We start from the raw sequence: 23689 nt of genomic DNA, 5'->3' as shown, positions 1-23689 counted from the left end.
AGTATACAGTAGTAATGAAAATGTGTTCTTTCCCTGTTGGTCAACTGATCAGGCCTCAGCACATGTGAAGTCCTCGGCTGTGAAGGCTACTCGGCAGAGAAGGGTTTTCACACTCCGCTGGAAATCTAAAGTAAGCAAACATTTAACATTGTCACTTTTGTCATGCATCATTCATATGTCTATTGCTGCAACACCATGGTAACTACCATCTTCTCTCCATCTCTTCACCGTCTAGAGATCTGTTGCTCCTGCTCCAGCACCAGGTAGGTCTCACCTGCAGCATTTTCTCTCCAGTCAGTCCGTATTATTCAGTCTGATTGTTGAGGTTTCGTAATGAGAGATAGGCCTGTCTCATGTGATGTGCTCTCTATTGCAGTGGAGGAGAGACCAGTGGAGGAGAGACCTGCTGCCAAAGAGAGGAGCAGGAGGCCATCACTGAGGTCTCGCATCGCCTCGGCCTTCTCCGGGCTCCTCTCTTGCTGCAAAGGCCAGGAGTGAAATCTGCCCATGTTTCGCTTGGGACAGAAAATTCAAGGCCCTAGAAGGCCCTAGAACTTCAAAAGGGCACAACGCAATGTCTAGTAGGCTACTGGTCTACACACCTTCATGTACACCAGCACAGAGCCCAAAGGTGTGTAGTGAGACAAAATCAAATCTCTCCATCAGACACATGAACAGTGTTGTGAGTGTTTGTGTGGATCTGCCACACACTAATTGGCTCTCAATAAACTCTGGAAGCAAATAAACTTGGTGTTTATTTCTGTTACTTCCCAGGTGTGACTCTTTCCCAACACCTTCCCATTGTTAGTAATGTCCAAGTACCCAGAAACTATTATATTAGCCTTGTGACTGCCCCTGTACATCTATTACATATTTAGGTAGGGTTTGGACTGGGGGGGGTACTCCTCTCTCTGTGTGTAGGACACTAGGTTCTTTCTCTGTTTAGTAAGAGATGCAGGTGAATTGTCTCTGTGAAGTCTGCCTCTCTCTCTAAAGCCTGTTTCCTGATTGATCAACCTCCTGCCTGAATCTCCATGTATGTATCTTTAGTGCAGAAAATGACTATCAAAATGCTGGAAGCAGCTGTTATCGTTAGCAGCAGACAACAGGCATTCTCTAGTGGCATCTCTGTCACCCTTGGTTCAATGCAGTCTCATATAGTACTGTAATCAATATGACTGAAATAGCTATTTGGTCAAAAAATGGTCTCTTGCCCTTGATAATTGTGTCGCCAAGACCGATTGTGTTGGTCTTGCCTTTGATAATTGGGTCAAGTAACCTTGTGCTTGTTTGTGTGTAATAACAGCAGTATCTTGCACTGAAGAGCAAACTGGATTGATTCATATGAAGACGAGTAACTATTTTCACTGATAGTAGTCACCAATGGCTTACGAAGACCATGTCGCTGTGCAGCCATCTGCTGGGCAAGGCATGAATTTTGAAGGATGGTTTTGGCCATAGATTATACTTAAGGGTTTTGGTTATATGATATAGATATATCTTTGTCAGAATATTTTCAAATCCAAATGGTTTCATTGTTTTGAGCAAAACACTAAAAAGAAATTCAATTATTCTCATAGTCATAAATAAATAGAAAGTGAACCATGTTATTGTTCAGATATCATATTTATTGCACTTCCAAATAAACATATTGAACACAGGAAATATTTTTGGGGAAAATTATATATATTGTCAGTGTGAAGTGAGGGTTGTGCTGTCTGAGTAAGAATGACTTTACATGATCTAGCATTTGTGTGCCAGCACACAATCACACAATGTCCCTCTGACGGTCCACTGTCAGCTGCAGATTGCTGACATTGTCCAGTCAGCACACTGCTGTCATAGACATTTCATGTAGCAAACACACATCTGGGTAGTGAAACCCATGTGTGAACCATGGCATTTATATGGCCTGTTTTCCAATACTTTTCTGGTTCTAACAACAAGAACAGATCAGTTGCATCGCCAATTTCACTGATCAGAGAGGGTTCTATCTCCACCCCTGGGAGTGATGGACATCCTGTTTCCATGTTTCAGCCCGAAGAGCAGAGCCGCTCCTTTATCAGTCAGGGACTAACATGAGCGAGAGGGGGGGATTTGGAAAGAGAGAAAGAAAGAAAGAAAGAAAGAGAACAAAAGAAAAACAAGCTTTATTGGAGGGTTCACAGTTAGTAATTTATTATATTTCAGTGTTTTTGTGTGTATGCATATTTCAGAATTCAAAACTTACTTTTGAGTTCAAGGATGAAACTGGATTTCCCTGCAAATAAAAGTAATATTAACTTTGACCTTTAACCACATTGTGAATATTTGATAAAAAATTGACAAATTTGGCTATTACTACACAGTACACTATATGATTGGCACTGCTGTGGACTGGGTTCATCAACAAAAATAATGCAATAGATCTGTGTCAGTGTATGCATCTGTGTACCCGCGTATAGTTGTAGATGTTGTTTAGTGGGTTCATGGCTTTCACCCATTCAGGATATATCAGTTCATATCCAGAATTCTGTTGAAATTCACTGCACAAGAACATAATCAGCATCAGCGCTGAGTGATCTTAGACACCCTGACATTTATATACACAACCATTACAGCCGGGCTACACAAGACCACTACTGAAGCGCTCCTTTCACTGAGTGAAACTGAGTGACTGGTCTCATTTTTTAAGGTGTGCAGCACTCTCACCTCTGCTGTTTCCAGTTGTATTGATTATAATGGAAGCCAATTGTGGCAGCAACTATTCTCAATGATTAGAGCACTTCAGTTGCGTGCCTGGTGTAGCCCCGCTGTCAGTCTTACTGGCATATTGTAAAGATATGCAGAGGGAAAACACACTCACACAGCTCGCTGTATCAGTTCTGCCTGCGTCTCTTGCTCTTTCTGAGCATCCCGGAGTCGTCCCCTCAATGCCAGAGCGGCACTGTTCTGAATGGAGTTCAGATGCAGCACGGAGAGAGAGAGAGACGACAGAACCAGAGAACTGGGAAAGAGAGAGACAGAGAAGGAGAGCGTGTGAGAGAGAGAGAGAGACAGAGGGAGAGTGTGACAGAGAAAATGGAAGAGCAAGAGCGAGAACAGAAAGAGAGTTTTTCATTACTCTTGATTTTTTTTGATAGGCATGAGTACATGAACATGAACACAGAATGCATGGACTCTGTCCTAACCACCTGTTGCTGGTGACCTCCTTGTGCATGGTGATGACTCTGAGCATTCTCAGTCCATCCCTCGTCCTATACTTCACCTGAAGCTGTATACATACACTCCCTGTAGACAAGAGAACTGAAAGGGAACAAAGGAAAAGTCAGTGGAATGAAAGAAAAGGGTGCTGCCTAGATTGAGCTGCTGCAGCCAACTCAGTGAAACGAGAAACAGAGATCTATGAGAAAAATCGCCCGAATTCTCCTTTAAGTATGTAGTATCTTACTCACTAGCTTTCAGTAAACATACCTTTCCCGTCTGTATCACCCACTGCTTACCCTGGCTGTGTGCTAACCTGGACTGTGTGCTTGCCTGGGCTGTGTGCTTACCTTGGCTGTGTTCCTTCTGGTCTCTCAGTCCAAACTGGAGAGTGAGCTCAGTATGTGGCATCACATTCCCAACCTTTCTGACCACACAATGCCCCATCTCCCTTTCCCCTTTCACACATCTGAAGAAGACAGTCACGCACACAGTGAAATCCATGCACTCACAATCAATTTGATACACAAAATCTTCATTCCTTCCTTCGTTTCTACCTTTCTTTCTTTCTTTCTTTCTTTGTCATTCACACACTCATAATATTCATTTGCGCATGCTTTTGGGTTTGTATTGGTATAGTCCCATAGTCTTACAGTGTGGTGGGCAGCAGCAGAGTGACAGTGCAGTGTGTAGCCTTGGTTCTGTTCTCAATCACTCTGTGAAATGCACTGTAGAGCTTCTCAGGGCTGGAAATGACCACCTGAGATAGAACACAGACAAATATACAACTACAATAATCAAACAAGATAATATGTTAAATCTGTTCTCAAATGTAATGCTGAATGTTCTCATCAAAGATCAATTTACAAATCTGCACTGCATCAACAGGCAGAGAGATACACACACACACACACACACACACACACAAACACACACACACACACCTCTCCTCCTGTGCAGTCTGCCAGTCTACCCAGTTCATCCAACCTGCAATCTGTCCCCTCAAAAGACATGACTGACACGGTCACCCTGAAAACACGAGGCGAGACATATACAGTGATCATCTAATCAGCTAATCAGCATACTCATCTTAGTGAATATCAGACTTAGACCACATATTGAGTAATTGATTACAGCCATTTAAACAGCCTTGAGTTTGGTGTGTGGCATGCATGACTAGGTGTGTTCAACAAACCCTTTGCTGGCGGCGTACTCTCCCAAGTCCTTGTAGAAGATGGTGGAGGAGATAAGTGTGCAGGAGTCCTTGTCCTCCGCCTCCAGGTCCCCCAGATCAGTGTTAGCCCTGCCATCTGTACAGATCAGCACCTGACAACCATGGGCTTTACCGTGTTAATTAGGCTATTTGTGATGGCTAATTGACAATTGTTCATTGAAACATATATCAAATATAAAATATAAAACATATATAAATATAAAACTAAACTAGATATAAAACAAAATATAAATTGCATTTGAGTTAAAGCACAGTTAACTTCAACCTAAACTGTTATTCTCATCTTACATTCTGGTAAAATGAATAACCTTTATTTGAAGGGCTTAAAAACATATAACACCTTTGACCCTGGAAGCTGAGAGGCCATTCCTATGGCAACAGCAGCAGCAGGACCTAACGCTGTGGCCCCACCTTCTTGAAGCCTGTGATTGGGTAAGAGAGGCAAAGCTTGTATCAGATAGGCAGCCATGTGATGACAGGTGAAAAAACATGCATGGTAGTGGTGCTCCTGACCTAAAATCAAATATCAGTACTGCATTGCTTCACTGTTATTGTCATCTGATTTCTCTTAGTCCAGACCACAAAGGGACATAGGGACATATGACTAATTCATATTCTTCATATTGCTGCAACAGTACAGTAAGTCATTGCCAGCCACAGCCTTATATATCAAATCACAACAATTTGTCATCATACTCATGATTCATAACTTGTTTCAAGAGATTCAAATATAGTTTAAGAAAATAAATGATATTGGTGTCATTGTCTCGGTCTCGGTGGCCAATCAGTGTCTGTCAGTCACAAGGTCTCAGCACCAGACATGCAAGTGGAGAGAAAAAGAAGTGAGATGGAGTGCATTTGCATCATAGTGCCCCCATCTTTGATGTGGAATAAATCTAAACATGTACTGTAATGTTTTGTGATTTCTCTCCCTTCATTACCCATAAATCTCTGCTTGAAAGCCGTCCCATGCTTCACTGATTAAGGGTGGCGTTGGAAAGGTGAGGCCTGCATTCTTTAAGAATTCACCCTCTATTAAGTCATCTCCACCTATTCTCCAGGAGATCACATTGGTATGTCCATGCATTGTAACCTAGCAATACAAACAGACTGGCTGTAATCATCAAGACAGTTTGTTGTCTTTGAAAGCAATATCAAACTATCATATTTACATTACATCAAGCCACCTATATTCCTTATTTCACATTAGTTACAGTATGTTAACTCACCGCGGACATGTGAACTCAGTTATTACATGTGGTGAAGTCTATCCATAATTTATAAAAATGCTAAATAATTACACAACCCAGGGCAAAGTAGCTGACTCTAACAATCCATGGTAGGTCTTAGGATCGTGGCAGCAAGAACACTGCGATGGGCAGTTTGAGAAGTGTGCGCTGTTGAGTAGACTGGTGCTGGCTATGATAACGTTGTAAGAAAAACTAGTAGAGGACAGAAAAGTGACCTCATTATTGAAGGAGACCAGAGCCACTCGGGTGTTGTGCTCGGTCCGACTGAGATCCCGAACACACTGGAGCAGAGCCTCCTGCACAAACTGGGAACAGAAATGGACACAAAGTCCAGGATTTCCAATATTTAACCCAGACTTAAAAATAGTGATATTTCAATCAGATTTAGCAGTGATTGTCTATTTCTCCAGACCAAAACATCTTAATAAATAATAATAAATCAGTTATTTTTTGAGACAATAAAAATGTTACTATGACATTGTGGCCCCAAACATATACATGTACGTCTTTTTATTTAAAAAATATATAGCATGATTAAGCAAACAACTATGCTATTCTCACCTCCAGACGTGATTTGTAGACCAGTCCGTCAGTTTCTTGTACCTAAAACAGTTAGCAGAAATCACACATTCTTTATCAGTGACCAGTGTCCACATGTTCACAAGAACACTCACTCACTCACTAACTCACTCACTCATGCACGCACGCACACACGCACGCACGCACACACGCACGACTCCACCAGCACACCTTGGCAGGGCCCCTCCACCCTGCCAGCCTCCAACCCCTCTCCTGTCTCTGTTTCTTGTACCTAAAACAGTTAGCAGAAATCACACATTCTTTACCAGTGACCAGTGTCCACATGTTCACAAGAACACTCACTCACGCACGCACGACTCCACCAGCAAACCTTGGCAGGGCCCCTCCACCCTGCCAGCCTCCAACCCCTCTCCTGTCTCCCATAGCAATGCCAGACGCCTGCCTGTTGTTACTGTAGGAAGCAGGGCAGTCAGGGAGAGACGTGACATACTGATTTGGGAAGGCTGTGGTACAGTACCGTCAGCTGACCTGTGGGCGTGTTTCACGCTCCACTTTTAAGAAGAAGACTTTCCACCTGGCGGCGGTTTCCTCACAGACATGTCCCTGACTGACTGCACGTGCCCCTGAGGACTTTGTGTCATATCTTGGATCTCCTTTTGGATTACCAGAATCGTTTTTTCTACAAAACGTGAACGGGAGAATTCACCGAAGCTTTGGCTGGCCTCAGGGGATCACACGTAGTTGTACATGCTCTGGTTAGTCTCCTACATACTCACCCTGGAGGTTATGCTCATGGACCCAGAGATGTCGATGCAGAACACGAGGAGCGTGTCAGGCACCTGGGCCTCTTGGTCAGGGGTCAGCAGGAAGAGGCTGTCCTCATAGGGAGCCGAGGAGGAGCAGAGCTGGGAAATGGGGGGATCGGCACCGGACGTCTCCCAGGACTGGCAGAAGTAGCAGGACCCCACCTGGACCCCACACAGGGATTGTCAGAGAGGTGCTGGGGTCAGCAAAGAGAGGCTTGTTCATTCAAACTGCTGCTGTCTTTGAAATGCCCAGCATTAGTCCCCAATGCTACTGTAACTAGATGTACCGCATAGCGGTACAAAATATGACCGCCGCTCAGTCCTGTACATCCGTTCCGCAAAAAAGAAATCACACTTCAATTTGTCTCCATATTTTACTCCATCCCCCACTCTTGAAACTTTTGTGTATGCTTGTTTGGCATGCCTGAGTGTGTGTGTGCGGCTGCACAGAAAGTAGCCTACTGGTGCTGTAGAATAGCCAAAGAAGATGTAGCATTGTTATAAAACCTTTAAAATCTCTAAACAATCACAAGTAGGGCAGTTCATCCCAGTTCATCCATGGCAACTGGATTGATGAAAGGTCACTTACACCTGTAGGCTACATTGTATTTGGGAAAAGCAAAAGGTATCAGCATAATGTTATTTATTTATTTATAAACAAAAACATCTGTCAGTTCCATGCCATTTTCAACAGCTATCAAAAACAAAGGTCATTTTTGGATGGATGGATTTTTTGTGAATGTTTCTTCTTCTAGCCTACATAAGATTTTAGTCATCTTTAGTTCATGTGATACTTTATTGTCAATGCACAAATTAAGTAACAGTAGTCTGAAACGTTATTGTTAATGCACAAATTAAGTAACAGTAGTCTGAAACGAAATGCTGTTTTACATCTAACCAGTGGTGCAAATAACTGACATGTCCACATGTGCCTTGATGAAATGCGTCGCTAGACTGTTCATACACATTTTAACGGGACAAAGTTGAAGAGCTGTTGTCCGTTATTGTTCGTGCAAATATAGGCTGATTCATGTTCCCTTGCATTGTGTAACTGAGGTTCATGGCTAGTCTGGCTTTCACCAGACCAAGCTCAATCTTTTAAGAAATCAAAAAATAAATAGCGGGCAGATCAGGCTGGGTTCACCCAGCCTAGTCCATAGGCGCCCGATATTGTTTAATTTTCCGATTGAGATATCCACGCTCTGGCTATTCTTAATGCAGAAATGCATCAGGGAGTTATGACAAAACTGTAACTAACAAACTAGATCCTAATAGAAAGCTGTTATACCTTCCCTAAGCTACAGGTAGGCTTATAAGGTAGGCCTATTTACAACATAAATTGTCAATAGGCTATGCTGGCGACACAAATAAAATCTCCTTTGGAAACCAATGGCTTACGCCAATTACAGTATTAAGCGGACTTAAACTGCCATATCGTGGCGAAAAGTTGTAATAAAATTCACGCAGCTCCATGAGTCAAGGAAAGCGCGAATGAAGTAGCCACTTCTAAATGGGACCCACTACACAGTAGCTTAAGGTGTTGCTAAAGCAGCCATAATGAAATGAAGGTGTCTGGATACTTCACACACACGTGCTTTTTAATTTCACAGACTACAACTACCAAGCTGGAATCAAAGCACATCGATTCCCCTCTCACACCCTGCACGCACTTAAAACAAAATAAACAGGCGTCTCAGTCTCACGCATGTATAGGCAAAACTGTATCAGACCGGTGTAACGTTGGTAAATCTTCCATTGCACAGAATGATTTTTGTAGCACGTGCAACAAATGACAGTCGAAAGATACAATTACAGTGCTGCTATCAATTTGCTTGGTATAACCGCATTTATAGTTTTCTACAAATGCAATCAATCAAATTGGCCTCCATCACTCAACCAACGCTAAAGGTACATTACCTAGATCCTTATTGATATTATAAGATTAACGTACCTGCAAAAACCAAGCATGTTCGATAAACATCCTCAGATTTATTTCGGCTTCAAGAAGAAATGGGAATTACATTTCATGTGAACATCGTCCTATCCTTATTAGACGTTCTCTGCGGTAAACTAGTCCTTGTAGGAAGCGTCCATTGTTTTTTCCAACTCACTTTTAACTTCCAACAAAATTACGTCTCACTGCAACGATGCGCCATCTAGTGGACAAACGACTACTTATCGCCAATACTGGAAATGCAGCCATGATGATGAATATTTATTTTGGCTTTCTTTTAATCCTACTGAATTTGTAATTATGTATCGGCCGTTCTAATACCGATAGTATGTGGGTGCCTGTGTGTGTGTGCATGTGTATATGTGTGCACCGCCATCTACAGGCCAATGAGTGTACAGTCACTAAATGTACACATAACATAATTTTTTTTAGACCCCCCCATGGATGAAATTCTACGAAACTTGGCATACCCCCAGAGAATGCCAGGTCAATCATACACATAAAATTTGGTGCAGTTCTGAACATCTTAACTGAAGATATGGGCGATTAAAGCAGAATAATATTGCATTTTCATTTTTTACCGGGGGGGGGTGCAAATCACAAATCAGTGATTATGGGCCAGGTTGATGTGGGCCCTTGAGACCAACATACCATAAAAGATTCTTCATCCTCAGTGCCACGGTTCAGGTAGTTATTTAGGAAAAACTGCTTTTTTTGCGGTTCGGGGGGCCCAGCACGGGGGGGGAGTGGCCCCCGGGGACGAAACGAAAATTTTCCGTAAAAGTCTAGTGGGGCTACATACCCACCAAATTTCATGTGCCCCGGTGGTTCGGTGTCCCGGGTATCGTTGACCAAAAATTCAGGAAGTAGATGACGGGGGAAAAAAAAAAAAAAAAAACTTTGACAATCCCTATATGACCGCTTCGCTAGCGGCGGTCATAATAAATTACAATCTAATAAAATAAATGACTAGACTGTGAATGTTCACACACCTGGAGGCCTGATACAGTAGGTTCGATTAGCGATTAAATTAAGTGTAAAGTTGATGAAGTTGCTTAGATAAGCATAGACTAAAGTAATATTTACTGAAACATCAGTGTTTTTATTACCACATTGTCATAGCAGGTATCCAGCACTGAATCACACGCAGGGCATGCTGGGGGCTCTCCATCAATGAACCTGTCTGCAAACACATGCTTCAGTTAACAATAATACTGAGCTCTCCACAACCCATTACAAGCATATGCTGTCCAAATATTTATGAACCAAACACTGTACATGCACACCAAACTTGCAGTTGTACAGGCAACTTACTATTTGTGTCTGTTACAATTTTATCCAAGTCTATTAGCATGACGTTGGGGTTGCCTGGCAGCGGCTGCTTGTCTGTAGGGCCTGGGTTGAAAAGGGTTGAAATTGAAAAGTAAGTCATTGTGTAGGGTATGTGTAGGGTGTATTTCATACCCAATTGGGCAACTGGGAAATGTCAAACTAACAGAAAAAATGAATGGATCCGTGATTGTAAAATTAAGTTTGAGGTTCATGCAAATTCCGTGAGTTTCTCGGGAGAAACAACAAAGCGTGAGGGCGCTGGGAGATGATCTTGAAATACGGGAGAAACCCAGGAAAAATGTGAGTGTTTGCAGGTATGACATTACAGGATGTCAGTGTCAGCATCAGCATCAGCATGTGCTGAGTAGGACAGTGTTGATATTAGCATCAGTGTCATCACTTCTACAGTTTCAATCACTCTTTAGAAGATAGTCCTCACTCTCTTACAGGTCATAATTTTTACACACACACACACACACACACACACACACACACACACACACACACACACACACACACACACACACACACACACACATCCTGGATATGAACAAACCTTACTCAAGATACCAACCTGATGGTGGGAAAGGGCAAGGAGTTCTAGGAGGACCTTCAGAGTTGGGGGAGAGCGGGGAGGTTGAGGGGAAGACCTCGGTGTACTCTGGGAACTTTGTCAGGAAGGCAGGGCGAGGAGGAAGAGGAGGGCCTGAGAAGTCACAACAAATAAATAATCCCCTTGAATTTTCGATTCTATTCACTCTTACAATCATCAAAGACACAAACACAACACCCCACTTCACACACATACACAGGCACAGACGCACACAGACACTCACACACACACACACACACACACACGCACAGACACGCACACATGCACACGCACACACAGACACACCTATGAGAGGATGGGTTCTGGGGTGGTCTGGGGAGCAGAAGCGACGTGTCTGGTCCACTTCATGCCCTGGTAGAACGGAGCAGTAACGCTCTTCCTGTCCTTGCTGGCCTTTGGCGAGGCCTGGGCTTACCCTGGGCTCTACAGCCCAGGGACTGGAGGGGGATGACCTTAACCTGGGAGAAGGTGGAGCTGTGGAAGAGTTGATTATCCTCTTAAGTTAACTCAAGACATTGCACAGGTGTCTGTCACTCACATGTTATGGATCTCGGCATAACTCAGACGAGCAGCACCACCTCAACCAGGAAGTGTAACACAATTTCTAGTGGTGCGGGCACCAGAAACTCTATTTACAAAACCAGCTGAGCTGGGCCTGGCACTTAATATGCAAACCAATCAGGGGCGTAGATTTGCGTGGGGACCGAAGGACGTGTCCACACCAATGTTAAATTACGACTGAAATGTCCCCACCAATATTCAGGTTGAAATGGGGGGGAAAGCGCTCATATGCGCTACACAAAGAGTTAAATCATTTCTCACGTCAGTGCTGCGGATCATCTCGTACAGATCTTGTAATGTGCAGTAGCCTATAAGGGTAAATCGCGCTGATTTGAAGTTACCTATAATAACTACCAGTGAGCCGCAGCATGCAGCGCTTCAGCTTTACTTCACTACAAACATGAAGTGCGTCCAAATTCACCCATTCTTCTCTGTTGAACTCCTCGAGAAGTAGGCTACTCATCACACATGTGTCACATGAAAGAACCTTTTCTCAGCTTTTAAACGGTGCTACTGTTTGCTGTGATAAACAGTTCGTGAGAAAAATAACTTCAAGAGATTTAATTATTCTCTGCGCCCATCTCCATTCGTCTCGGTGGAATATCGTAGGCCTACACACTCTTCACGGAGTTCACGCAACACATGACAAACCATATATCAGAATAAACAGCAGACCTTACCGAACACAAAGGTGTAGGCCTAATGCATTCCCGTGTATAGTTAGCTGTTCCAGAGTAATCCGGTTTTGAAATAAATTATAGCAAAATTCAACATGGTCTTTCGGCTGCATTTCTTAAAACTGAGCTGTGCTTACATCACCTAGATATCTGTAAATATTAGAATCAAAGAATATACAGGCAGCTCACGGTTAAGAGTTTTTCAATAGCCTTAATTTTTACAAAATGCTAAGCATGCATGTATTTAAGTTTCTTAAAACTGAGCTGTGCTTAAATGGGCATGATTTCATAACAGACCAAATAGAAAATAAATGTTAAATATAGCCTACATATCTGTAGCCTACATATTAAAATCAGATGATGTAGGCTACACAGTGTAGTTAGATTAAGTTGAACAGTAGCACATTTTAATCATGGATAGTAGTTGGACAGTAGCACATTTTAATCAGTTTATATATCTATTGTGGCTGGTGAAAGAGTTGAGTGTTTTTTGTTTGTTTGGTTTTTCGGGGGGGGGGGGGGGGGGGTTCGTGGGTAGTGTCCCCACCAAAGCTCAGACCAAACCTACGCCCTTGAAACCAATCTTGTTTCCTATTCTTAATTTGCGTTCACGTTTCACAAGTGTTGTTTCTTATGAGGTATGTGGTGCAATGTGATATATCAGTAAACTGATCCTAAATAATAAGTTTGGGGCAAGAGAAATATTAATTGTTCTTTAAGACTCTTGCAAGATTGTTTATTTTCAAGATGATTTCTTTGCAAGATTGTAACAGGGGAAATGTTCATCTTGATAAAGATATATAGCTTTTTCATATGTCACGTGCAATTTAGTACATCACAAACGTCTGGTTTTTCAACATTATTTTACAAATACTAATAATATTCACTGCACTGTGAAAGACGATCTTCAACAATCATTTATCAAAAAATCTAAACAAATGAACAAATAGCTCTGTGTTGAGTTTTGTGTTCTCATCTGTCGCATTATTTTAAGTTACTTATACTCTTTATTTTTTTTATAATTATGCTACCATATATAATATTGTATATTTGCACATATTTATTACGTTAATAAATAATATGTGGAAGTTATCTGAGAGATGTTTAATTCATTCCATTTCTCACCTGAGCGGGGGCGTGGATGGTGTGGGGGCTGGTCCACCTGGAGAGTGTTGGGGGACGCTGAAGACGCGGACAGGGGGCCGACCAGCTCTTTGAGGGGAGTAGGAGGAGGTGGAGGGGGGGTGCGTGGACGGACCTTTTTCACAGGGGGTAGTAGGGCTGGAGAAGAGACAGGTGCCATTTCATATCAACTGTACGGTCCTTTAGACATGGTTTGCACACACAGGAGGTGTGAATACATCATACCTGTCAACATTTAGCTTTTTCAAAAACGGGAGATTTTTACGCATGCCAGTTATGTTTCCACCAGCTGCCTGCCTGCAGCCTACTTCCAAAACTCCAAAGCTGCTTGCTGTCAGATTTGGTTCCGAGGGCACAAGTTCAGTGTATCAACAACACTCAATAACAGTTTATGTGATGTGTTAATCAATTACATTCCCAACAATTTCACAACAGCTAGTTCTGGAGTAGGCCATTCAACTAGCCCGCTTGCTTACGACGAGACTTCAGGCTGCGCAGTCGGCACTCGCTTCCTTATTTGGGTTTTGGGTTGCCAGGTTTTAGCCTATGACAAAACGGTTTAAATTGAAACTAAGTGATCGTGTATGTGTAGGGTGTATTTCATACACAGTCTGGCAACCTGAATGGATCAATGATTTTAAAATTAAGTTTGATGGCCATGCAAATTACGAGAGTTTTCCGGGAGAAATAACAAAACGGGAGGGTGCTGGGAGATAACCTTGAAATACAGGAGAAACCCGGGAAAAACGTGTTGACAGGTATGGAATACATACCCAACCTGTTTCACTGAAACACATAATATACAGTAACCACTAATGAGACATACTGTAGATTCTGGTGGCACTAATATACAAGCATAGCTGTCCTCTGCAGTGTCCTTCGCTCACACACAATCTGTCCCTCTCTCTCAAACATGCAGAAACGGTTCAATGGTATGGGAATAGTAAATGTAATGGCATACCTGAACGTTTAGGTTTCTCAATCGGTGGTGGTACGTAGACATGTTTACATGCAAATTCCATTTCTCATTCCTGGATCAAGTTTAGATGATGAGACAAGCAGTGGGTGTGACTTTCATGTATTTTAACCTGTAATTAAAAAAATATTTTGGACGTGATTTCACCACACCTGATATCCTCACCAGTCTTGAGGATATCAACTCAACTCTCGAGCAATCCTTAGAGCATGTGACCATGTCTGGGTAAAAGGCCAAAACACCACATTGATTTCCACAATCGGCAACACTACTTGACAGATAAGTGAGGCTTTAATGTATCGAAATTGGTCCCTTTTGATAAATACCTTGATGAACATGCACTAGCATTTAAGAGAAAAATACAAGAAAGACTAAAAAACAAGCAAATAAAAAGTTGTTAAATGCAGGACATTCAAGTGACAAAGTATTTGTGATACTTCTCTCATGCAGTGAAAGGAGTCATGTCTTACCTGTATGTGGGAAAGAGCCCCAGTCCTGTGCTAGGGAGTTGGAATCCTGAGTTGGAGTCGTCGGTCAGAGTGCAGTGCTCTCAGCTAGAACACTGTACTCTGACGGAACCAGTAAAGCCAGTTTCTCCACTTCACTCCTTCTGCACCATGGAGTCGTAAATGTAAAGAATACAACTAGGCGTATCTATGTGTGTGTAAGTGTGTGCGTGTGCGTGTGTGTATGAATTGACCTGCACACTTTGATGGTGTCCACTTTGATGCGTTGTAGTGCAACTAAGGTTTAAGCACTAGAAAGGGCACATAGTATACAGCATATCTTCTTGCTTGATGCTGAACTTTGCCCCCCCCCCTCTCCAGTGACTGGCATGCAGAACACACCCAAATGTGTTAAGAATGCAGAGGTAGATGTGTAATGTTCCCATGTTTTATGGTTTTAAAACATCTCCCTTTTGAAATGCTGGCTGGACTTCTCCATACATACAAAACTATTCTAACATGACTTATTGCAAGTTTCAGATTCAAAAGGAAATGCCAACCTTGAATTAATTTCTGTTAACCAACAAATTATTAAAGGCTGAACTATAATCTATGACTCCCATTTAATCTACCCTCTGTGAAAAATATCCCAAACTCTTCTTATACAAAGGCAAACTTGAAAGGAGACTTTGGCTCCAGAGAAGACAAAAGAACTGAAGCACTGATCCCATTTAGAACGCTTTAGTGTTTTTATTTTGTAGATGTAACAGGAGAGCACTGCTCCTAGTGGCCTTCACACAGCGCTTCACATCTGCTACAGACATTCCACACGGCCTCTGGAAGAAGATGACGTCAGAGGAAGCAACGAGATTGAGTCTGGAACAAGAGTTCTGCAGTTTCCAGTCTTCACCACTGGGTCTGGACGACAGGGACAGGCATAGCTGAAGACTCATTTAAACAGTCCATCCATACCACTTGGTGGGCACTGTTTTTTAGTGTCACATTTGTGTACACAGGAAAAAAATATGATTTGTTTCAAAGACACACACTTTTGTTTAGGATTAACATTCTCTGGCCTTGCACTTCAGCACCTGTAAACATCTGCAACTGACTGGGGGAAAACTAGGCTGTTCAAACCCAAATCAGGTTTAATTAGAAACTCTATTTAAATTTAATTAGACATTTTGAATACAGTTAACCTTCGTTAAACACCTTGATGTTATCCTATTTTTGGGTTAATATCAATGCATTACTTTCATATCAGAGGGGAAATATACTTCAGGCATTTTCTTGGGTTCCAGGCACTATGGCGCACACAATCAGCTGTCCACATTCTTCATTTCTGGTTGCTACGGTCACAAGAACCAACATCGGGAGCAGCTGCGGCTGAGCCCTCTGGCTCCCCTAGTGGGTGGGAGGTCAGTCTACAATCTCGACGTAATTGGCTGGGTAGAATCCCTCGACCCCGCCCTCCTTCATGCCTCTGCACCAGCCCTGGCCGTCCTCCTCCTCGATCTTCAGGAACTGCTCGCCTGGAGAGACAGGGAGCAGACACTCCTTAAAAGGCCATCCAGGGGATGCAAGCAAATCATGATCTAATAGAACACCATCCATATTCTGTGATTCAACAGTAAGGAAAGGAAAACATATCAAACACTAATCTCAACACTAATCATCTGAGGGTTTCTAGAGAATGGCCACCTACATATTGAAAATACTCTCTGAATACAAACAGATACTGTATACTGTATAGCAAAAAGCAAGTTCATTAATGATTTATTCTGTTCTGTCACAAGAAATGTGACTTTAAATAAATGGGTTTTCCCTGACTCTAAAAATGTAGGGGTCTCTAGGTGCAGAATGGATTTGCATTCACGGAAAGTACAGTCAGGTGTTGAGAGTGTGGTGGTGGTGGTGGTGGTGGTGGTGGGGGGGGGGGGGGGGGGCACTAAACTGAACGTGTAAAGAGGGTGAAAGGATGTAGCATAGCCTCCCATCAGTGACTGAAGAGCTCTGTGAAATGTGCTGGGACTAATCTGTGGAGCGTGGCTCCTATATTCACAGGGGAATAGATAATTGTGCAGATAGCCAGGAGCAGATGGGCTTCCTTTTGAGATGGGCTGCATTCAAAATGTACCTGCTTTGAAGGAGAGCTCATCCTCCTCCTCGCCAACGTAATCAAACAAAGCCCGGACTTTCACCCCTCCAATCATCACTCTGAGTGAGACGGAGATCGAGATCGAGACAGAGAGAAGGGAGGGGGAGAGAGAAGGAAAAGGATCATAAAAAAACAGATTGCATTCTATTGCAGTATATTACTTCGCCAAATGCCTTTAGGTCTTGTGTGTGTGTGGCGGCAGCAGCAGTGTGCAGTCTTACGTTCTCTCCTCCAGTCCCCTCTTTGGTTTCTTGCCTCGCTTTGGTTTGTGCAGAGGAGGGATCCACTCCTGATGAAACACACTTTGCTAATGAGTGCCACACACTCACACGAGCAGAATGGATTAACACAGCATCATATCTATGTAGATATCACCATCAAAAGATGTGTGAATAAGGATGGCCCAAGGGGGAGAGAAAGCTAAAAATTAATAGCTCTGTGGATAGATAGAAGGATGATGGACAGAGATAATAATATATGGATGGATGGATGAATGGACGGATGGATGTTACCTCTAGTCTTGGCCAGTCGGTGGGCATGCCAGGGCCGTGGTTATTCTTCCACCAGCGCAGATCATCTGGCTCACTTATTGACATCAGTGTGTGGTGCAGCTCACTGTACACAGCCTTCACACTGAGACACACAGAGAGAAGAATGCACACATTTAATAGGCATGCTAAGAATAGATTGTGAGTCAGACACACATAATCATGCATCCACATAATAAACATATACATACACTGTTGTTCACAGTATTCACACTAAGGAAACATGTATAGACACTCTTATGCACTGGCACTGCACAAACCGACATGTGGCAACATAGACGGCTCAGCTAGATTTCTCACCCCCAACACACACCTCTCATTGTTGGTGACGTCCAAATGACGGTGTATTGACAGGAAGGCTTGCTTGAGAAAGCTGATGCGTTTCCTCTCTTCCTCCTGTGACTTTTCAAAAATAGCCTCCATCTCCTCCATGTATTTAGGGGCATATGATGTCACATCTTCCAGGACTTTCTCATACTTCCCACGGGCCTGTAGGAACACGGTCAGAAATGAACTCCGATCTGTCCTCTCTGACCACACTTACAGGGAGGCGTGACGGGCCACTATAGGCCCTGGACTCGTTTCTATCCGCTTGCCTACTTGTCTTCAGGTGCTTCAAGAGCTAACGAGCTGATACGCTGCACCTGAGAGCAGGTGTCCAGGTAAAAAGGCTGCTTCCTCTCCCCTTGAGAGGGCCATGCGTTTTGCAATGTCTCTGCACTCAGAGACATTGCAAACGTACAACATCCATGCATTACTGACGACCAGGGATGTAGTGGTAAAATAAGAGGTGGGTAAACTATGAATTCTGTGATCACGGTAAGGTGGACTGCGGTATGCGATATCGGATTTTTAGAAAAGGCATTCAGAACATGTTTGATGCTGGTGGAGGTTATTGTCCAATGTTTATAACAATACAAGTGGTATTAAATGGTTCCTAGAATGTTGATGAGTGTACATATTTTGATTGTGGATAATACAGTGTGATTTTTAAATGTTAAAAGTTGCATTTGGTGAATAGACTCTTTTTAAGAGGTGGATAAACTCTATTTCTGAAATTCTGAAACTGTTTACTTGCGTTTAGCCTCCTATACATCTCTCTTGACGACTGACTTGGTCCCATCTCACACTTTTAGTTTGGTTGTTATTTGGTTAATAAATCTGTATTTTAGTTCAAATATAACTCCCTCTTTTGTTGTGGCCTCTACCCTCGGTCATAACAGAGGCGACAGCAGGCGCGTAACTGAATCGCTCCATTCGTGTAGCATAAAAATAGTTTTAGAGGACTGGCCAAATTTTTTCGAATGTGTTTTTTCAAATGAGGATCATTACATAACATGCACAATAGTATATTGACCACAACCTCCATAAGGTCGTGAATAGATAATACACATGGGACTCATTAAGATAGCCTCTTTACTGTAAGTTGCTACGAGCACTGGGCATGTGATGTAGGTTGGCTGTGTGAGGGGCCTCACTTTCTCCTTATCCTCGCCGGCCGACTCCGTGGCCTTCACAATCTTGTTGAGTTTCTGTTCACTCAGGGCTGAGTTGTCCTTGGCCGCCTTCTCGCGGTCACTGGCGGCCTGCTCACGCTGGCTGGCCTTGTGGTAGGCTGCACATGCCTGATCCAGCTATCATCAAACAGAAAAGATACACTATCAATCCATGATATCACTGACAAAAATATGAACCTTATATCATGAGTACAGGACATTTCAAAAATATATTTCTTTAAATCTACCTTTAAATGCCACTTATTAAAAGTATATTTTTCTGTGTGTATGATTCATAAAATTCAATACTATATAATCATAAATGGATCAAATAAATACATTACAAAATACTGTAAGCAGAAACAACATAATGCATAGTCTAGTAGAAAAGCATGGAAGAGCAAAATTCAACTCAAGTCAATTACCATCTTTTCTTTTTCTTATTTGAAGTCACTTTTTTGTATTTCGGTTGGCTTACTTTCTTCAGCTTTTTGGCCCATGGCTTCTGAGCACGTGAGAACTCGGTCTCCAGGTCGTGCGCTTCACGGAAGCCGTAGAACATCTTGCGCGGGAAGGTGTCCTTCTGCCAGGTGCGCACGCGGTCGCCTTCCTCAGCAACGAGGGACTGGGAGATGTTGGAATGCAGGGCGGAGAGACGCTCGGCGGAGGTGAAGAAGCACTGCCACGCCCGCATGAGGGAGCCATACAGAGGCCCTGAGTGGGGACAGAGAAAGAGAGACAGAGACGGACAAAATGACAACGTTTTAAACATAACTGGAAGCAGCGCATGCACTAATTTCAAAATGAACGAAAATACCAGAATATTAAAAAACTTGATTATTGTGGAAGGTGTTAGAGGAAAAATATTGCAAAATATTGGTCCAATCCTGCAACAATTTGCCATGTTCAGGTCAGGAAGAGGGCAGGCTACACAACATGTAGCAGTAGTATCCTCTCTGTGAACATATAGACTAAAGAGGAGTAGAGACCTTTAATGAGTGGTCTACAGTGTATAGGATATCTTCTGGAAATTGAACATTATAACGTTAGCATAATATAAATGTAATAGAAAATCTCCTAAACATAAACGTCAACAATTTTGTTACTATAGGACAGTGTATAAGAGAAGATTATTTATTCTGACTAATGGGCTTGCAGCATGCCGCGTGGCCAACAGGGAGTTAGTGAGGGAGACGAGGATGAGAACGGACTGGTCTCAGTGATGTTCTTCCATTTGCTGCTCCAGTGGCTGAGCTGCTGGGCGTACTGCTTCTCCACGCGGGCACGCTCCTGGAAGCAGGTCACGATGTCATTACACGCCTGGAATGAATCAGGGGTCCTCTGCACTGTGCGCTGGTAGTTCCCAGGCTGTGACAGAACCAGAGAGAGAGAGAGAGATGAAGTGAGAGAGAGGGAATGGAAAAATGTAAGGCTATCACACTTCATTATATGAGGTGTGGCCGGAATAAAAACTCATTAGTGTCTAGATGCTTCAGTCTCTATCCCATCTCCCTCCCCACCCCTCCCCCTGGTCCCTGCTGCTTACCATCCAGAAACTCAGTTTGTTGACATCCTCAGGAGGGTCCTTGGGTGGCCCTGTCTCATTTGCATCCATCTGTAAAAACAATCCCGATTACTGAAGCGGCCACGTGCCAAAGACAAGTCTGCAACACATGCTTCATACAGTAGTACATATTCACACAGCAGCCCACACCAGCTAGGCTTCCTGGTCTCTGTCATGTGCTGTGGGCTTTAAGTGGACTAGCCTGCAGAGGCTGCGCACGCCATTTGTGCCCGTTTGGCTCTACTGTAAACAGCCAGGGCGATCCACACAGCTGACACAGTTGGCATTCTGAGTCTGGAAGCTGTCAGAGGGAATAGGGCCCCCACCACATTCCTCCATGTGAGACGGCAGCCAGCCCAAAATAAACAGCAGAGAAAGGTCATACGGCTCTCCCTCTCTCTCTCTCTATGTCTCCCTCTCTCTCACTCACTCTCACTCTCTCCCTCCCTCTCTCTCTCTTTCTCTCATTAATTCTCTTACTCGCCCTGTCTTTTGCTCTCTGATTCACGACTCAAACTCCGCCCATGATGTGTCACACACGCTTTCCAACTTTTTTTTTTCACTTTTTCATTTTGTTTTGGCCTGCCCATGACAGCCAGACCATCAACTTGTGTTTACAGTCACACAAACATAGTGGATCACACTGCATATTGCACACACAGTCAGATAGGACCAACTTAAGCACTTTGCGATATGTACTGTATGTATATAAAATCTATTAATAGATTAATAATGACAGCAGCCTACTGTAAAGGCAGCAAGATAAGCTGGATAAAACTGGACAACCACAATATGTCATACAACTAGGGATGGCACATTAGAACTGCAAACAGCAATTTTCTACCCATGTCTGTCTCTGTTCTTGTTCTACGCACTGCCTACTAAGCATTACCATTGTCTAACAATACCAGACTAACAATCATAAATCATGAATCGTTCTTTTTATAATACACTCATCATGTTTCATTTGAAGCTGATTTGTCTGGAGGGCTGTCCATAATGATCTGCTATGGGACCACAGACTATATATCATGCAGTTCAGATGTTTCAATGCTTATTCCATTGACAACTGCACAGTGAGTGTTATGAGTGAGGTAGAGATCCAAAATATTTAAGTGCTTAAATTAGCGCATATGCGCCCCTCCCAGCAACGGACTACACACATTCACAGAGATAAACAGATGCACACACATGCCTATACCCACACACACAGACACACACACATAAATAGTCCCCTCGTATTTCTCATGCGACTGCATGTTCACTTTTCGACCTACTTTCCAACTAATGTGTAGTCCCACAGATCCACACACACACTCCTTAACTCATACAACGTGGTTCTGAATGTAAAATGACATGTAGCACATGCAGTGATCACACACTCAAGGAGCAAGGTAGCAGAGTGATTTGACAGACCTTGATCCTGATTCAGCCTTGTAAATGGTAGTGTGGTATAGAGATATAGCTTACCTTTCAGTGCTCTCCTGGCCACAGGTGGACGCTCGGTGGACGCTCTTCCGAGAGTTTATCTTCTGTTCTGCTTGTCAACTTTTCTTCTATCCCCTCATTTCTGTCCCCTCTCTCCGTCTCTCTCTCTCTTTGCAGCAGTTTGCGTCTCAACTTGGCTCCGTCAGTGTCATATGATGGCAGCTTTCTCTCTCTCTTGCTCACTCCTCAGTCTCTCTTTCACTCACTCACTCTCTCTCTCTCTTACGCACGCTTTCTCTCCCTCTCTTTAACACACACATACTTACTACTCACATGCGTTCACACACACACACACACACACACACACACACACACACACACACACACACACACACACACACACACACACACACACACACACACACACACACACACACACACACACACACACATTCACAGTGGCGTGTTAATGAATTAGTGTGTCCTCACATGGAGTGTATCTGCGGAAATGTGAACTTCTTTTAACCCCCTCTCCCTAACAGGACAGTGCCAAGTGACGGCCAGTCATGCAAGCCAATTAGTGTGCATGTGCTTTTGTGCGAGTGTAAGTATGTGTGTGTCCATGCGTAACAAGCGAGTGAAGAGTTTCCAGCTCGCAAGTTCAGAGTTCATACACAGCAAAGTGATTATACATTCTTTGAAATAACAGATACAACAAAAATAAATCCAACATCTCATTTAAAGAATCAGCGTCTTATAAGGGGCTTTCTTAAAATCTACGATCTACCACGTGAGTAAAACCCAATTATTACAGTAATGAGACACAAAGTTTTTAATGACTGCATTAATAATACAAAGCCTGCAATTACTTTCAGTGAATTATTTCACTTTAAATGCATTTAGTGCCTAACCAATAATTAAATCGTTACTCCTAATTAGTCTGCACTTGAAATAATAGACCTGGAGGTAGCACTATTGTCTCGGACCAGAGAGAGTTAGAAATATCGAACCTCAGAAAAGGGTTTATGTAGAATGTGTGTAGCACATACATTTATCAAGAAAGAGTAGCTGTCCATGCAGGTAAGGTAAACATGTAAAAATCAGACAGTGATAGTTTGTTTATCATTTATTCAAATATCTTAATAATAACTATATAGCATTATTATCTTTCATTAAAACAATAGAAATTCTGATATATTTCCTTACCTCTGCATACACACGTTCATACTGTATATTGTCTTCATATATAATTTAATTTATAGATTTGACTATGTTCTAAAATATTCTTTTTAAAATATATAGAGGTGCTCTCTACAGAACCCATTCTATGAGAAACCTCCCTTAAGCTAAGAAACAAATAACACACACACTGTGTGTGTGTGTGTTTGTGTGTGTGTGTGTGTGTGTGTGTGTGTGGTTTGCGTGTGTTTGTAATCTTGAGTGTGTTTGCATGTACTGGCAATGCATCTCTCAACGTTCAAGTGTTTGTGTGAGTGGGTGAGTGAGTGAGTGTCTGTGTGTGTGTGTGTGTGTGTTTGTGTGTGTGTGTCCACTGAATTCACAACAAGTTGATTATGTAGAGAGCATCTCAAGGAGAAACTAAAAGCCCAACAGCCCCCCCGCAGGATTCAGACTATCTGGAAGACAAAGATCCTTTTGGAGCTTGAAAAAGGTGTACATACTTAACCATTATTACTATAACTTTAAACTATAATTATCATCATCATTATCATAATTGCAATTAATGTCTTATTCCTCCATCACATTTGATAATAACATC

General features: G+C 42.7%; 2 protein-coding genes across 4 annotated transcripts; both read right to left on the bottom strand.

The window, feature by feature from the left end:
• Positions 1-1607: 1607 nt before the first annotated feature.
• Positions 1608-14843, bottom strand: LOC143138124 (circularly permutated Ras protein 1-like). 3 transcript variants are annotated; one of them, XM_076298574.1, is made up of 21 exons: positions 14740-14843; positions 14255-14381; positions 13276-13431; positions 11198-11386; positions 10874-11005; positions 10282-10362; positions 10077-10150; positions 6984-7175; positions 6229-6270; positions 5883-5972; positions 5359-5510; positions 4758-4839; positions 4379-4509; positions 4128-4212; positions 3837-3943; positions 3534-3652; positions 3174-3285; positions 2846-2986; positions 2435-2525; positions 2231-2260; positions 1608-2073 (listed from the first exon to the last, which is right to left on the bottom strand). In XM_076298574.1, the coding sequence occupies exons 2-21, from the start codon at positions 14313-14315 to the stop codon at positions 1972-1974; spliced, it is 2169 nt and encodes a 722-aa protein (XP_076154689.1). In that variant the 5' UTR covers positions 14316-14381; positions 14740-14843; the 3' UTR covers positions 1608-1971. The 3 variants fall into 3 exon arrangements, with proteins under 3 accessions (XP_076154689.1, XP_076154691.1, XP_076154690.1); XM_076298576.1 differs by lacking the exon at positions 6984-7175; XM_076298575.1 differs by lacking the exon at positions 11198-11386.
• A 608-nt stretch (positions 14844-15451) lies between these two features.
• Positions 15452-22181, bottom strand: LOC143138588 (protein kinase C and casein kinase substrate in neurons protein 3-like). Its single transcript, XM_076299026.1, has 10 exons — positions 21952-22181; positions 20464-20532; positions 20129-20285; positions 19396-19631; positions 18900-19055; positions 17735-17910; positions 17386-17506; positions 17095-17162; positions 16853-16932; positions 15452-16247 (listed from the first exon to the last, which is right to left on the bottom strand). The coding sequence occupies exons 2-10, from the start codon at positions 20530-20532 to the stop codon at positions 16135-16137; spliced, it is 1176 nt and encodes a 391-aa protein (XP_076155141.1). The 5' UTR covers positions 21952-22181; the 3' UTR covers positions 15452-16134.
• Between the last annotated feature and the right edge of the window lie 1508 nt (positions 22182-23689).

This window comes from Alosa pseudoharengus, unplaced genomic scaffold (assembly GCF_046254945.1).
Source record: "Alosa pseudoharengus isolate Yale_2024_CS ecotype anadromous, Long Island Sound unplaced genomic scaffold, YU_APseudo_1.1 YU_APseudo_1.1_scf_21, whole genome shotgun sequence".
In the NCBI taxonomy this organism is placed as follows: Eukaryota; Metazoa; Chordata; class Actinopteri; order Clupeiformes; family Clupeidae; genus Alosa; species Alosa pseudoharengus.
The sequence above is the reverse complement of the archived record's forward strand: the minus strand, read 5'-3'. Positions and strand labels throughout refer to the sequence as shown.

Bases quoted from the DNA above. Each gene is read 5' to 3' on its own strand.
- LOC143138124 (XM_076298574.1), bottom strand. From the start codon at position 14,315: ATGGAATTTGCATGTAAACATGTCTACGTACCACCACCGATTGAGAAA. The intron at 13,432-14,254 runs GTATGCCATTAC...TCTCTTCTCCAG, and splicing joins TGAGAAACCTAAACGTTCAG to CCCTACTACCCCCTGTGAAA. The intron at 4,510-4,757 runs GTGTTATATGTT...CATGGTTGTCAG, and splicing joins CTCAGCTTCCAGGGTCAAAG to GTGCTGATCTGTACAGATGG.
- LOC143138588 (XM_076299026.1), bottom strand. From the start codon at position 20,532: ATGGATGCAAATGAGACAGGGCCACCCAAGGACCCTCCTGAGGATGTC. The intron at 20,286-20,463 runs GTAAGCAGCAGG...GTTCTGTCACAG, and splicing joins ACAAACTGAGTTTCTGGATG to CCTGGGAACTACCAGCGCAC. The intron at 17,163-17,385 runs GTAACATCCATC...GTGTTTCATCAG, and splicing joins CCGACTGGCCAAGACTAGAG to GAGTGGATCCCTCCTCTGCA.